At 42.2% G+C, this 17,398-nt stretch overlaps 1 protein-coding gene across 1 annotated transcript in view; it reads right to left on the bottom strand.

Annotated features, from left to right (window-relative positions):
* Window positions 1-17,398, bottom strand: part of SIAH2 (siah E3 ubiquitin protein ligase 2) — a gene marked incomplete at its 5' end in the record, with an annotated part of 27,983 nt that extends 10,585 nt beyond the window's left edge. The window contains one exon of the mRNA XM_006773299.2: window positions 17,165-17,398. Coding sequence (XP_006773362.1) covers window positions 17,165-17,398 — 234 coding nt within the window. The remainder of the gene's footprint in view (window positions 1-17,164) is intronic.

Below are 17,398 nucleotides of genomic sequence, written 5' to 3'. Positions count from 1 at the left end.
CTCAACTGCGTTCTTCCTTGCATCACCGACAGGATATTTAGTACTAAATGACATGTGTTTAGTTGTAAAGTGTCTCTCCAAATTTGATTTCTTGTTATGTGCCAATTTTTCCTGACAAATAAGACAGGTCGGAAGACCATTTAATTTTTGAATAAACGCGAAAGTCTCAGTCCATTCAACTTTAAATTCATGGTTTTCGTCTTCCGTTTTTCTTTGCTTCTTCTTTGTAGCCATGTCAAACAGGATACCTAAAAAAATGTTTCATTTTATAATAATAAAGCCACCTACACAAAATAATTACAACTCTTAAATTGATGACAAAAATACCTGTAGGATTTGCAGCTGGTTGGAAAAATACAGGTAACCTTACGCTTCATGTAGGTACTTTTGTCACCGGCACTCGATTTGTGGATGTGACTAGCACTAACCACTGCACAATGAGACTGCTGACTGGCTGGCTCACTCAACTTGTGCATGAATCGTGCGCCTCCCCCGTGCTGCGTATCCCATGGCCCCACTGCGCCGCGTCCCCCGACACGCCACTTTTTCAAAATAGATTCACCAAGGCCAAAAACTGACTTCTGCGCATGGGCCACGAAGTTTCAATTGCACTGTACGTGTGCACCCGTACGAGGTATTTTGTGGAAGAACCACACTCAAGGGGCCAAAGAGCCGCATGTGGCTTGCAAGCTGTGGTTTGCCGACCACTGTCCTAGGACAATGGAAACTAAGGAGAAAATAAATGGGACTACATCAGAATAAAAAGCTTCTGCACAGCAAAAGAAACCATCAACATAAAAACAAGAAAGCCTACTGCATGGGAGAACATATTTGCCAATGATACATCTGATAAGGGGTTAATCTCCAAAATTTATAGGGAACTCAAACAATTTGACAAAAAAAAGATAAAGAATCCAATTAAAAAATGGGCAAAGGATCTATATAGACACTTTTCCAAAGTGGACATCAGGAAGCCAAGAGACATGAAAAAATGCCCAGGGTCACTAATCATCCAAGAGATGCAAATAAAAATGACAATGAAGTACCACTTCACACCTGTCAGAATGGCTATAATCAACAAATCAAGAAACAACAAATGTTGGCAAGGATGTGGAGAAAATACAATAGCTAAGATTTGGAAACAGACTATGTGGATTAAAAAACAGTGTTAGAGCTACACAATGGAATACTACACAGCTGTACAAAAGAAAGAACTCTTACCATTTGCAACAGCATTGATGGACCTGGAGAGCATTATGCTAAGCAAAATAAGCCAGTTAGAGAAATGTAAGAATCACATGATCTCATTCATTTGTGGAATATAATGAACAATATAAACTAATGAACAAAAATAGATACAGAGACACAGAAGCATCAAACAGACTATCAAACCTAAGAGGGAGGACAGTGGAGGGTGGGGGAGGAGGGTGAAGAGATCAACCAATGAACTCTTATGGGTATATGCATAACCCATGGAATTAGGCAATAGGGTAGTGAAGGCCTTGGGTCAGGAATGGGGGCAGGATGGGCGAGGCCATTGGGGGAACCGGGGGACATATGTAATACTTTCAACAGTAAAGATTAAAAACAAATTCTACTGGCTTAAGCCTCTAAGAGTACCCACAGGTTTCCGGGGCTTAACCTGTAGTCTTATTTCAACTATTTTTGCTGGAGATGAGTTGAAGCCTTGAGTAAAAGTCTCAGTTCCTATTCACTGTCAGTACGACCCTGCACAAAACCAGGGCAGATCCTGCAGCAGGCATGTACTGCATTCCAACCCCCCTCTAACATCAAAAACTTAGAGCTCAACTACTCTTAGTATAAACACCAACAAAACTGCTGAGGCAGTCCTAGGAAACCCTCTTTCCCCTTATTTTCTGTGAATTTCAAGACCTTTTAAAAGAATTTTAAATTGCTTAGGGGTAGGGTTGGACAAGGAATATGTTATCTCCAGACTGGTTTTCACCTAAACAATTTAGAAAATACTACTCCTCTCTCTTTTTTTTGGTCTCCACTTCATCCTGGATCAAACTGGTGACTGGCAGGCAGGCTGTAGGGAAGACTGCCCTTTGGCTCCATGCTTTTGCCTGCTGGTGTGATCAGTCTGGGGCAGAAGAAGGCCGGACACCACTCACCTGATAAAAACAATACCTCACCTTCTTTATCTTTTAAATCTTCCCCTGAGGGGCTCTGAACACACCTCTTGGGTGAGAGGAAATCACTGACAGCTGGTTAACTACCTTGGGAGACTGCTGGTCGGTTTGGTTCCAGCCAGTGGAGGTTAAAACGAGAAGGGCTCCACACTCCTCTCAAAGCCCTCTGAGCTTTCCTGAGACCACTTCCTCAAGTTCAACTGCACATCTCCTATGACCAGGTATGTCAGGTCCTCGACAGGCCCAGGAGAAAGGTGAACTAAAGTGGGTCCTGGAGTTGGTGTTGTCCTAGAGGAGTTTTCTGACTTTGTCAGTCCACCCCTTAAACTACTGCCTTAATAGGGTACAAACAAAACCTTTTTCTCCCTTGAGGTCAGGATGACATTCCTGATGGATAAATCACACCTATCACAGGAAAAGACCACATGGAAAGGAATCAGATATTTGTTCCCAATCTTCACAAAAATGACAATGTTCATTCCTAGCTAACGGATGGAGCCAGCCCACAAGTAGACACTTGCCCAGACTACTATGCAATTGTCTTGTAAAGGATGAGGAAGCCTGAACAACTTTTTGGGTGAAGCTAGAAGTATGTCTCAGCACTCTCGAGCAGCAGTGGCAGGTAAGCCTCCCCCAACCCCTTTTGAAACAAGACATCAAATGAGGGCAGGGTCAAGGCCATTTTCCAAGATGTTGTGTCCAACTGCTAAAAAAACAAAACAAAATCCCACAGCTGTATTTGCTTCTCCCTACCCTGCCTTAGGGATTCAACCCCTTATAAACTTTAAGTAGGTCAACTTTGAAATTTTACAGCTGAATTTATCATTAGCAACAAACAGGCATTAGCACCTTCTTCATACAAGACCCCAAGCTATAGTCGCTGAGGATACAGAAGCAATGAAGCCAGGCTGCATGCCCATATTAAAGAGAGTGGCTTAGAGAAAGAAATGCAGCTGGTTCCTCCCAGACCTAAAGTGGATGATGATAATCTTCAATAGAAATTGTCAGAAATTTCACTGTTATTTACTCTGCCCATAGGAACTGCTTATTCATATTTTTCACATGGACTAATCTCAAAAGCATGAGTGTAAAAAATTTAATCTGAGAAGAAAAACAAGTTTACTTACCCATATCTGTTAATATTTTGTGTTCCTAACAAATATAAGGCCCTAATAAGCAAATCGTATTAACTGTGTTTTAAATCTAGGGTGCAGCTAGGAATAGAGAATCTTCTGATGTTCTGTGAGTGATGGGTGAGGCATTTCTGCCCAGAGTGTAAAACACATACGCACAATAAAAATAATAAGAATTAACCCAGAGCCTGGCAGATTCTCTGGTTGAAATTCTTGAATCTGAAAGCATTTCAGAATGGGCTGTTTACCACAGCTGCCCAGTACTAATTCCAGGAGCCAGAAGAACTTTGGCAGAGTGTACAGAAAAATGCCATCTGTACATCTTCCTCAACTAAAAGCCCCAAACCACTCCACATCCACTCACTCAATGCGCAGCGAATATTCATCACCTAGCAGTCATTTTAGAACTTTTTCTTGTGTAACTCAAGTAGAAATATTTATATTCTGAATTATTTGGTTTGCCTTACAAGTCACACACTATCCTTCAACCCAAATATAGAGAACAGGGAACCTCCCCAAATTATGCAAATAGAAAAGGCATTTACTCAGCATTTGTGCAGACAAAGACCTTATGAAGAAAGGTCTTGCCTTTCATTAACTTAAGTTTTTTTAAAAAAATCTTTATTGTTCAGACTATTACAGACCTTCCTTTTTTCCCCCATAGCTCCCCTCCACCCGGTTCCCACCCCCTCCCATGCCCTCACCCCCTCACTGTCCTCGTCCATAGGTGTAAGATTTTTGTCCAATCTCTTCCCGCACCCCCCGTACCCCCTCCCTTCCCCGAGAATGTAAGTCCGCTCCCTTTCCATGCCCCTGATTCTATTACATTCACCAGTTTATTCTGTTCATCTTAAGAATTTTTAAAGTGTTAGGTGTTTACTCCATGCTTTTTCTAAACAAGCTAAACTTTAATGCTAAACTCTTCATTCTCTTTTCCATCACAGGTGAGGGGCGTCTTATGATCCCTAGTACCACTTTTATGATGTTTGGATTAGAAATTATTCTAAAAAGAAAACATCTAAACTTGAGCCTTGGCCAGGTAGCTCTGTTACAGGATTCCAGGGCAGGAGCAATAGGGAAACTGAGACAGGAAAGTTAAAACAAGTCCAAACAGTGCCGGCAATTTACAGCCAGCTTGTAACTAACAAACTATGATCTCCCCCAACCAAGGACACAGGGCAGATGGTTAAAACCCTCCCTCATGAGAGAATGCAGAAAGGGGTGGGGGAAGGGGAGAGGAAAAAAAGGCAGTTTTACTCCCCAGAGAAGCCAGCTGTCTCAAGACTTAAGGTAAAGTTGCCAGGTACTTTTCCTGAATTCTGGGAAGGCCAAAACAGAGTAAAAAAGGGACCTTGAGAATTAATCTGTACCAAAATATTCAGCAGGGGAATTTGAAGCCTATTGACAGGAAGGTATATAACACCTTCAACTTGCTCTTTAGATAAGCTGAGAGCCCGTCTGTGCTTCATAAGCCAGATGTATGTTTGCTCGCTCTGCTTTTTCAAAAAAGGTGCATGCTTTAACAAATTGGCCTTTTACAACACAGTCAAGATCTCTTGTATGAATTCATTTATAAGAAAAGACAAGGATGGAAGTTGGGGTCAGCCCTCTCCCACTGATTCAGGGGGTTGTCCTAAGAACACCTCTCTGGTGTTGATGAGAGGTGGCCTATAACAGCTCAGTTGGTTAGAGCGTTGTCCCTATATGCTAAGGTTTCAGGTTTGATGCCTGGTTAGGACACATAAAATAATCAACCAATGAATGCATAAATAAATGGAACAAATCAGTGTTGTTCTCTCTCTTCCTCCTTTCCTCCCCCCCCTCCTCTTATCCTCTCTCTCTCAAATCAATCAATAAATAAAATTTAAAAAAAAAACTTTAAACACTCACACACACACACTCCACTGTCACATTTCATGCTTATAACAGTCTCAGCATCGTTCTGGAAAACACTACTGTGTTATTGCTACCTACATTAGGGTCTCGAATCCAGGGATAAGAGGGAGGGCTTCAGGGTCTGTGAATTCTGGAAACTGCGTGGAAAACTGGGTGCTCTGAGAGGCAAACCCAAACTGCACTGTCCCCTGGGCTGTGCTTTCCTGATAAGCTCCCAGGGTTCTATCCTGGAGCCCATCCTGCCCTGTGATGTTTCCTGTGGAGAGGGGCCATCCCCTGCAACAATAAACAGCGCAACACAGCAGAAATACAGACAACAGTGCAGAGGAAGATCAGGGGGCAACTCTAAATGTGAGGACAGGATGAGGAGGTGGTAAGTAGACAAAGGGACTGTGGATGGAGTGGTTCCAGCACAGGTTGGTGGAGCAAACAGTGGGGATAAAACCTAAATGAGAAGCAGGGACTTGATTGATTACTCAGTTTATTTTTGTTTTTTTCTATAGTGGCACTATCAACTTTTTAGACCGATACTTCTTTGTGACGGGGCTGTTCTGCGCCTTGTGGGGTTTTAGCAGTATCTCTGGCTTCTGCACACTAGATGCCAATAGCAACTGTCCCCCAACCCCCATCAGTTATGACAACCAGAACTGTCACCAGAATAGTCTCCTGGGGGACAAAATGGCCCCAGTTGAGAGGCACTGATTTAAATGAATGACAAAACCTGGCTGGGCAGCCACAGTCAGAGCTGTGAGGGGGGGGGAGCACACGGATAGGCAGGCCAGGCTGGTCACTACCCCGCCCACAGGCACCACTCAGGACAGCTCAGGTATGCCAGCCCCATACATAAGTAGGTCTTGATTGTTTGCAAAGCATGGAGGTAGGCCAGGGAGCTGGTTCCACCTGTGTTACAGACTGACTCTCAAGGCTGTGTAGTCATTTGTGGTCACTTCCATCCTGTGCTTAGGAGTCAAACAAAGAATATGAGAAAAAGAAACTAATTTACATTTGCCTTGATTCCCCAGCACCCAAATCTACAAGCGCAAAAACCAGAGTGGAGAGATCCACTGCTTTTAGAAGCAGGTTCTAAAATTAACTTCTTTGGTTTGCAAAGCAGAAAAAGAGCCCTGAAAGACCTCTCCCTAAGGAAGGGGCAGCACACCTACAAATAAGGAACCAGTAATTAGGCCCGCCCAGCCTTCTCTGGCATCTTTCAAGAGGTTTCACTTTTCCCACTCTGGCTAGAGCTTGCCCCACCAACTGGGGCGGGTTCAAAGGAGGCCTGCTTTCCTTCAGACGCCTTTGTCTTGGATGCACTCTCTTGTTCCCAAGAAGCACCTGGGCTGGTGTGTAGAGGGCTGCCTGTGGGTCCTGGGACTTGTTCTCAGCTATAAACAAGATTTCTCCACAGGGAAATAGCTGCTGGTGAGGTGGGAATATGCTTAAGTAAACCTCTTGGGGGTGCGGCAGGGAGGCACAACCACACACAGAAGCTCAAAGCAAAGAAGAATGCAAGGCGGGGGAGGATGGCCCAGCAGAATGAGAAACAAATGTTGAAATATAATTTCTGATTTCTCTTTAGAAACTTTTTGCATTACAATGGCTCAAAAGTCTTGTGCAAATGTGTCCTGTCAGAAAAGGCAATATGTGGCTTGGTACCTCATTAAAAAAAAATCTATATATCTATATATACATATATATAGATATATATATTTTTTATTTCAGAGGGGAAGGGAGAGGGTGGTAGAAACATCAACGATGAGAGAGAATCATTGATCAGTTGCCTCCTGTATGCTCCCAACTAGGGATCGAGCCCACAACCCAGGCATGTGCCCTTTGACTGGAATGAAACCCGGGACTTTTCAGTCTGCAGGCCAATGCTCTATCTGCTGAGTCAGACCAGATAGGGCTGGTGCCTCATTTTTTTAAAAATATTTTATTGATTTTTTTACAGAGAGGAACCGAGAGTTAGAAACATCGAAGAGAGAGAAACATCGATCAGTTGCCTCCTGCACATCCCCTACTGAGGATGTGCCTGCAACCAAGGTACATGCCCTTGACTGGAATCAAACCTGGGACCCTTTAGTCCGCAGGCCGATGCTCTATCCACTGAGCCAAACCAGTTAGGGCATGGTGCCTCATTTTTAAGTCTTTCCAGAAAGCAGTAAACAGAACTAATTCTTTTTCTCAGCATGGGTTTGAAGGGTGTATTTAAATGAATCTAGGCAGGGTTTTGGAATAGAAACCCTTTTATATACAAAAGGGACCAGTGCACGAATTCATGATTGGTGGGGTCCCTTGGCCTTGGCTGGCGATGGGAGCCTATGGGGTGGGGGTGGGGAGCAGCTGGCTGGCCAGGGGGAGGGACTGTGGGAGATTGGCTGTGGGAGCTCACTCACCACCAGGGGGCAGCTCCTGCATTGAGCATATGCACCCTGGTGGTCAGTGCACATAATAGCAACTGGTCGACTGGTTGTTCAGTCACTTAGGCTTTTATACCAGGTATATATAGATAGGACCAGATCTATCAGAAACACAGTCAAACACTAGACACCTGTTATTTATCTAATAGACACAGTTGTGTTATATTTGCTTATGGAATGAGTATATAAACACAATAACCCTTCTTAGCCAGGTGCTTGGTGAAGGTCATGAATCCTGTGACTGGTTTAGGACATTTAACCTATTTAATTAAATGTGAGTCCATGCAATTCAAGAACAATTTGCTGAACTCCAATAATCAACGTCTTTTACAGGGGTGACGCCATGAGCTCGGGCAGAAGCATGCCCCTCCATGGGGACTGTGAGGCAACCACCCTGCCTCCATCTGCTTCCCTCCTGGGAAACAGTAAACTTTATTAGCAAAACATCTGCCAACACCTCAAATAAGAATGTCTCAAGGAAAACAAAGCACAATCGGTATTTTGTTGTTCGTGCTCTTAATCTTCTGAATTAAATCCAAGAAATGACCTTGTCTTGGAGTAAGCAAAAGCCAACCGCTTTTCTACAATCTAAGTATGCTGTAATGATCACAAAATGCACAGTGACAGCTAAATGCAATGGAAGTGGGGAAGCAAAATTGCCCAATAGGGCAGAGTTGGAGCAACAACTGAAATTTGAATACAGTGGATTAGATAATAGTATCCACTACATGTCAAATTTCCTGATTTTGGTAACTACCTTACTTATATAAGAAAATGTTTTAGGAGAAATGCAGTGAGGTATTTAGGGGCAAAGGGGCAGGATGCCTACAATTTACATTTGAGTAGTTAAAAAATATATATGTTTTAACAGAGTCAGCACAAATGAAAAAGCAAATGGGGCAAAAAGGAAACAATTGGTAATTCTGGAAAAAGGGTATATGGAATTTTTTTTGGCATTATTATTGCAACTGATAATAAGTTTGAAATCACATAAGAATAAACAAATGTTGCCGAAACCAGTTTGGCTCAGTGGATAGAGCGTCGGCCTGCGGACTGAAAGGTCCCAGGTTCAATTCCGGTCAAGGGCATGTATCTTGGTTGCGGGCACATCCCCAGGAGGGGGTGTGCAGGAGGCAGCTGATCGATGTTTCTCTCTCATCGATGTTTCTAACTCTCTGTCTCTCTTCCTTCCTCTCTGTAAAAAATCAATAAAATATATTTTAAAAAAAGAATAAACAAATGTTAAAGAATCTGGGACAGAGTTAGCATATTAATCCTTTATAGCAGCGGTTCTCAACCTGTGGGTCGCAACCCCTTTGGGGGTCGAACGACCCTTTCACAGGGGTCGCCTAAAACCATCGGAAAACACATATATAATTACATATTGTTTTTGTGATTAATCACTATGCTTTAATTATGTTCAATTTGTAACAATGAAATTGAGGGTCACCATAACATGAGGAACTGTATTAAAGGGTCGACGCATTAGGAAGGTTGAGAACCACTGCTTTATAGGATAGAAATTCCTTTTGCAGAATTGCTCAAATGAATTAAGTTTTATCATAATAGCGGTTTTTAAAGAAAAATATTTTAAACTACATATCTATGTGTAAATGCAACTTAGTTTTTCTTTTACTAGAGGCTCTTTGGGACTCATCTGAATGAACCAATAAAATTTTGCAATGAAGGCATCAATGGTTATAATAAACAATACTTCTTTGACCCCCATAGAAGCCAAAGCCTTCTCCTTCCTCCTTTGGCCCTTCTGAAGGTTTGTGGGCACAAGTCTGTTGCCCTGGCGTGCAGTTCCCAGCCACACTCCCAGTGGTCCAAGGTCCAAGATTTTTTATTCCCCACTACATCAGAAAAAGGAGCTCAAGGAATGAAACGTACCCTCACCCAACCTCCTTTTTTTAAACCCCTTTTAGTACTAGGGAGGTGAACTCAGAAATGGAATGAGAGTTATCTGAATTCCACGGAAAGGATGAATTCCTGGCAGTGTAACTTATTATGTGTGATAAGCAGATAACTAGGGGACTACTTACTGGCTGTGGTCTCTCTAGCTTCTCAACATTCTTTGGACTTAGTGAAATGAGAGTTGTAGCAGAACCTAGTATAGACTCAAATCAAGGTAAAACTTACAATTTAACCAGCAGTTAAACTTAAATGTTACCACTTTTTAAAAAAATGTCTAGCAATTCAAGCTAGCTCCTCTGTGACTAAAAATGTTTACTGCCCCCGATATATGATCACAGGTAGCTTTCTAGTTAATTTATGGGCCTATTAATTTTGTTCATTGATTTATTGATTTATTGCTTTCTACTCACCCATTATTTGTTATATTTACCAACAAATAATGGGTGAGTAGAAAGCAATAAATCAATGAACAAAATTAATATTAGGTTTATCTCTAAGAAGATAATTGTTCTCCCACCATGTTAATTCACTTTAAAATCTTTACTGTGGGAAGAATTAAAACAAAATTTCAGTAGACTTGAGATCTGTAGCGAAAATATTTGTTTTGTAATTTTTGATACAGGCATTTTCTATTTACATAAGCTACTCAGAGTGGGGGTGTTTATGATTTTTTGTAATCTTACATAGATTGAGAAAAAAGATGCTGCCATCATTTTGATGGCTGTATGTTCCTCCTGTTCAAAAAGTGTTTACAACTATTGGTTGAGTCACTATAATTAGAACTCAAGTACCTAATGTCCTGTGTGACCTTGAATTAAGCCTACCATGTCACCTCTGAGTGCATCCACAAAAATGTCTATGACTCATCTATTGACTATTAACAGTGAAGGAGGTCAGACATGGGCAGTAGGAGAAAGTGAAATCTCTTCTTGTGAATTAATTATAATACTCAACCTGACTCTGTCTAGCATCCTTCCTGTAAAGAGTCTCAGCAAATTTTCACTTAAATCGAATGGTAAATTCCTCACCTCCACTATGAGATAGTGCAAAAAGATAGTTACTAACCAATAGCACAGTGACGGTTTCACAGATAATAACAGAAGACAGTACCACTAAGGACCAGAACTGTCAAACAGTGAGGAGACTAAGATACTTAACTTTACAAACTATTTTCTGGAGAAGGCAATTCTCATTAACATATTGGGTTAAAAAGTCCTTCTTTTGACTGAGAAAGTTAACAAACCCCATGCTGCAGACAGCCTTCTCACTAAAGGTATCTTGGTGGAAGACTTTAAGGTAATTTTATTGTAGTAATCTGAGAACATCCTGCTTTGGGGGAAATGGGGGAGTGCATTTAGCCTTACAAAGACTCTCTGGGCTGGCAGAGAGTCTTTAATCTTAGACACTTTAAACAAAAGTTGACTTTTGACCAAGAATGTTTCTCATCTGACCATAGCCAGAGTTAGCAGGCAACCACACACTGTCTTGGAGAACCTGTTCTGTAAGGTCCCTTCAGAGTCTATGTTCAAGAAAACAAAAGCACCTTTAGGTAAGAGCTGCAGTTAAAGGCTCAGTGCCATACTACCAGTAACCTCATCAGATCTTCCATCCTTCCCTTCTTTGTGGGCAGATTGCCGCTCATCCTGCAAAATGCAGGCCTGACACCACCTACTGCAGGGCGTCTCCAGACTCCTGCATTCCTACCACTTCAGAAGGGCCCTGCTGCTCTGTTAGACTCAGTTTCGTAAGGACCTAGCAGGAGAGGGATAGCTGGCTAGGCAGACACGCTGTAAGAAGGGGAGGGCTTGGGTCTGCAGGGAGTTGCAAGGGTTGGTAGGATGATAAGTTATGGATAATCTGGAGGAGCCATCTCTGGCCTAGGTTATATCAGAGAGAAAAAGCAGGCAGCGGCATTAAGAAAACCAAAGGTTAACACCCAATGTTGGTGATGCTGGAGAAAAATGGGCCATGGTCAATGATTGAGAGTGAGAAGGCAATCTGGCTCTGCTAGCAAAGTTTTTCATTTCCGTACATACCCTTTGGCCTACCCCTCAACTTCTAGGAATATATAATTAGGAAATTATTATTTTCTTATACACAAAGAATCAGTAATAGCAGTGCTTTTTTAAAAACCACAGTAAGAAAACAATGACTTATATGATGACAAACAAGAGATTAAGTAACTCTGGTACTGCTATAAAACTGCACTGCGATGCAGCCATTAGACACAACCTTTAATATGAATGTGAAGAAGCAGCCACAATGTGTTAGATGTAAAATCGGTTATAAAATAGTGTGTGGATTCTCCATCTTACCTGTTTGTTTGTTTGTTTTTAAAAACTCCATTGATGTAAAGTGGCAAAGATATATGCAAAATGATAATAGTGGTTATTTCTAGGCAGGGAGTAATATAGGGGATTATAATTTATACTAGAGGCCCAATGCACAAAATTCATGCATAGGTAGAGTCCCTAGGCCTGGCCAGCAATCAGGGCCGATCAGGGCCTTCCTTCGTTATGAGACGCCCCCTGGTGGTCAGTACATGTCATAGTGAGCGGTTGAACTCCCTGTCAGTCAAACTCCCCAGGGGACAATTTGCATATTAGCCTTTTATTATATAAGGATTACTTTCTATGTTCTATATTTTAAAATAATAACTTTTAACAATGTATTTTATTATGTGTAAAAAAATACACACATTAAAAAACATTGCTTGATCTAACCAGGCTTTTCCTTCTAAAAGCATTAAATAAATGAAAAAAAGATTCATCACTAAAAAGCCAATGCTGAGGCCAACTTACTCAGCTCTAGGGAAACCCTATATGATTAGGAGTAGGGAAGAGAAGCTTGGTAGAATCTATGGGAGGAAATAAAAAAGATTCCTTTTTTACTTTTTAAAGTTTATGCCTCTGCCTGACCTCATACACTGGCCACTTTCTATTAGCTTCTAACTATGCATGTCTCTGTGCTGCGACTGTGCTAGGCACTGTGTGCGAATTATTACCGAGTTTGACACTCACCCACTTTTACCAATAAGCCAATGAGGCTTGAGGGGTTACCAATCCATCACAGTGGGATCTGGACCAGGAGGCTCATGTAGGTAGGGCCTGATCTCAAAACCACCTGAGTAAGAGGCAGCCTGGGGGGAGGAGTGACCCAAAGACACTGCCTTTGTTGATTCAAAGTTTTAAAATAGGGCCCAGGCCCACACATTTAACACCAGGGGTGCCTTCTATTAAGTCTGTGGATGAAAACTTATCTCATAGACACTATAGAGTCTAAAAATCATTACATATAATCTTTACCCAAATGGAAATGAGGACAACAGTTTCACAATTTTTAAGAAGTGAACGGAGATGAGCATCTGGGGCAAAGCTGATGAAATTCTGTTGCAGAGTCTTCAGCATCTCTCAGAAGTCTTAGAACAGACACTCCAAGGTGTAATATAAAGACACATCTGATCAGAAAAAGTGTTTAGCTTTCTTCGTCTCCATTTCAGGATGTCTACAGTGCAATCACATTCTAATGCCTTATCTAACTGCACCCTCACGACTCACCCAACAGCCTGACTGCTGCCACTCACTTTAGCAAATGTGTACCCACTATGTGCCACTTTCAGGGCACGAGGATCTTTAGGATGTGATTGAGAAATGCCACTGTTTACAAGTTTTGTCAGATGTACATGTGACATTTCTTGGCTCTTAAGACATTTCACAATACATGGGGCTTCAGACTGGGATAATCTAATTCAACTTGGGCTGGGGACGTCATAGGCCAGACCTGCTGTGGATTGGCCTCCACTCTGGTTGTACTAAAAACTAACTTCAAGTCATAATGATTTACTCCAGTTCCAGTTATCGTAACTTGGGAAAAATCCTTGGCCACTATGTGTGGAATCAGTATTAAACTTCAGTACTCCTACATCGCATTCTAGTGCTTCTGATCTTAATTTTACACTTAAAAGCTGTATTTTCAACATCGTGCTTTACAATCTGGAGCCTCACTCTGACTGTATGTGGGCTCCAGGACTGTTAGCACAGGCTGTTATGAGCCAACCTGGTCAACGGCAGCTGGTAGAGAGGACCGCAGGGGCAGTTTCCAAAGAGATTATTTTGTCTTAGGGGGATTTCTGAGGTTAAGAGGAGATCTCTGAAATGGTTTTGGCAAATTGGCTTCTCCCTTCAGACTTCTAGATGATCATCACTCTTATCTAGCAATACCCCTAGTACCAGTCCTCTTCTATTTGATATAGTGAAGCAAAAGCCCTCTGTATCATTTCTAATCTGATTTCAGTGCACCCATCTGCTAGGTGTTATCTTCATTCTTTATAATGAATGAACAAACAGGCACAGCGAAGTACATGACTGAACCAAGGTCATACGAAGCTAGGAGGGGAACCCACGTCTATCTCCTGGTAGTGCTCTCTTCCCTGGTAGCTTACTGGGTTCTGAAAAAAGATCCTTGATATAATCATTTAGGCCAACCCCTTCTCTTTGAGATGAAGACACTCAGGTGCAAAGAAATAAACTGGCTGGTACAAAATCAAACAGTCACTAGCACAACAGTGCAGGTCTCCCAATGGCCAGAATGGAATATTCTCTTGTCAAAATAAAGATTTAAAAAAGCGCTATAAAATCACATTAGTTGGGAACATATCCGAGTTCCAAAGTTCATGACGATAAGGTTCAGTGGACACTCTCTAAAAGAGAACCAGATAGGAGGTTGCCCACTGGCAGTTGGAATTTGGTCTGCAGACATGGTTGGTTTGGCCTGAAAGTGCCATCCTTAAATTTGAGTTTGGGCAATGTTAAAAAAGGAAGTGCGATTTTTATTACTAAAAGATGCAGATTTTTGTCTTTTAAAAAAAACCCCAAAAAACAAAGGTCGGGCATGGCTGCAAACACTTTGCCAACCCTGCCAATCACCCAGCACAGAGCAGAAGTTGGCCTTCGGAGAGGCATGTGCTCCCCAGCATCCCAGCGGCTCCACTGTCCGAGGTCTCCCAACCCCAAGGCTATGGGCCTGATGATGCCCTCCTGGTATTTAGAACTTGTCTCCATTGAACTGGATGAGTCCATACTGGGAGCGTTTAACTTTCAACTGGGTTATCTAACTTTACTTTTTTTTTTAAGGAACAAAAACACCACCTCACAATCCAAGTGCAGGGAAGATTTGCTGACCAAGGCATTTCATTACATTTCTGCACTGTTCATGCTTCAGTTGGCCCCAAGATGGATGTGTTGCCAAATAGCTTCCTTACATAGGTTTGGGGCCACTTAATTAAAGGCTAGAATGCTGCCAGTACCTTTGATAGAGGGCACCACATGCATTTCTACCTCAGGTCTCCTTTTTAAAAAGGATCTCTATCAGAGTATGTCTCTTTTCCACCTGTGGTATTTTTAGTCCATTCTATGTCTTGTTCCATGCCTAAGAAGTTTGACATCCTGTTCCGCTATCTCAGACCCACCACCTCAGTGGAGCGTGGGTGTAGGAGAAGTGAAGGTGACACCTTTGTGCCCCCACTCAACATTTTTTTTAATATCCACCAAGTATTTCTCTCCACACCTGTGGAAAATGCTAAAACCACTGCAGCCCACTTACACCATGATACATTTTCTTTCCATTTTTCCTTTTTCTTCTCTAAGAATTTCTAGTAGCATGTCTTTAAGCTTGGTTCCTGGTCTGTAGGGACATGGTTGACCCTGTTAAATTTCAGCTTGCAAAGTGCTGGCTTTGCCCAACTGCATTCTTACAGAATAGGGATGTGGAAAATCAATGATGTGTAGAGAAAGGTGAGTAACTGATTCCCAAGAGAATTACTCTTCAAAAAAGACTTCACTAGCATGTTAGATGTTGGAAAGAACATATGTGTCAATAGGAACCAGAATCCTAGATCCTGAAAGTGAAACTTCACAGTTCAGATAGCATGTTATAACTATTTCCTTCATTTTCTCTTGGGAGCAAAACAATTCTCTTAGAAGATTGCTTTTTGTAATAAATTATGGAATATTGACTGATATAAAATACTCATTTGTAAGTTACCTAAAGCCATTTCTCTGCCCACTGAAGGTTTGGGGGGAAGTGAAGGGCTGCGAAGATGGCTCCCCAGAAATCCTGTGGCACACACCCCCTGTAACCCAGCCCCCACAATATATCTCCAACATCAAATGTCCACTCTTGTGTCACTATCACCAAATCTTCGCTTGATCATTAGGCTACCACCTTCTCCATGATCCTAAGAAAATTACAAAATAGTTTGTCTATATATTAAGAGAAATAACTATTGACTAGACTGGGTAAATTTGTAAGCATTATGAGGAGTGGTTGAAAATAGAGTAACTTGTTAAGGTTGAAAGAGAAACCATAGTCCAAACATGAATTCAAACCCTTATTTGAATATGCTATTTTAAACTTATCTGTGGTAGGGCACAGACCAAATTAAATCACTCATTTACTGACTTGAGTCCCAACCTTCAATTCTCAGGTGGATTATTTTTAATTTAAAAATAAGCTCTTGCCCTATAAAAACAAGCAGCACCAAGGAGAAATGCAAGACAGCCTAACTGGCTCTAGAGGCAGAGCAGTTACTTTTACACAAAAACTCAAAAGTATTAATGACATTATTTCCATTTCTAAGTTTAGAAAAAGAACTTTATGGTATAGCTCTAGGTTGTAATGAAGTAATACAGACAGGTATATCTCTGAAATTACACCTTATGATTTTTAAGTGACAGATGTAGGTAAATAGATGTTATAATATGACCACACAATGCAATACTACATAGCCACTTAAAATACAGCAAGGGAGAACTATGTTTCAGCCATAGAAAAATATGTGATAATATTAATTTAAAACAGCAAGCTGCAGAAGCCATTTTTGGAAAACAAAAGCAAACATGCCTACATGTATGTATATATAACCTTCTTGACACACACTGACATTTCCGATTCTAAATTCAGCTGCATGAGTGTATTTATACTTAAAGAACTGTAACGACAGCTCCTGTGTGCCTTTCCTGTTAAATTTCTGATTAACTTTTGTTTTCACCCCACTTAGCAAACACACACACAACTCTCCAGGACTTGGGCTACACGAGGGAAAGTCTTGGCTTGCACGGATTTTCTTGTTGTTGAATGAAAGAAAACAGGCTGTAGTCGTCCCCTCCCCCTTTGTAGCTATATTCCTGAGGGTTCCCACGTGTCAGGGGCAGCCAGATGGCAGGTGCGGGGTGCAGGAGAAATCCGGTACCAATCCTGCCAAACTGAGTCCTGGTAAAGGGTGCGTGTAGCTCGCCCACTTCCTCCCATTTCAAACCTTCACAGATAGTCTGCTTCTCCATCCAAGTTTTATTTGTGCGGCCCACCCGTACACATCTGCAGAGCACACAGGCTCTGCATGGGGAGAGCTGTGATGTGTTCTAACAACCGCGTGCCAATTCGCCTAGGGTCAGTGCTCGAGCAACCGTCAGCCCAGAGCTACTCCCAAAGTGGGCAGGTAGGGTATGGAGAAAGGAGGACAAAGTGTAAACATTTATTTTAAATAAATGAGGTGACACCTGCCTCTCAGCGCCGGCGAGTGGGATGGAGGACACAGGAGTTCTGGGAGATCGCCAGGCAGAGGTGCGCAGGTGGCACCCGGCCTTACCTTGCAGGGAAACAGGACTGCCGAGGCCACCTTCTCCATAGCAAGGTTCCTGATACTGGGCGTCAGGGCGCCCCTGCACGTCGGGCAGCAGCTCAACTTCTGGCGGCATTGGTTACACACCAGGTGCCCGGCCTGGCACTGCAGGATGGGGGGCAGGACATAGTCAAAACAGACCGGGCACTCGAAGAGCGAGGTCAGCTCGTGGTGCTGTGGGGACACCGGGCCAGCCGCGCC

The sequence above is a fragment of the Myotis davidii genome, unplaced genomic scaffold, assembly GCF_000327345.1.
Source record: "Myotis davidii unplaced genomic scaffold, ASM32734v1 scaffold1327, whole genome shotgun sequence".
NCBI lineage: Eukaryota > Metazoa > Chordata > Mammalia > Chiroptera > Vespertilionidae > Myotis > Myotis davidii.
This window is presented reverse-complemented; position numbering and strand designations above follow the sequence as displayed.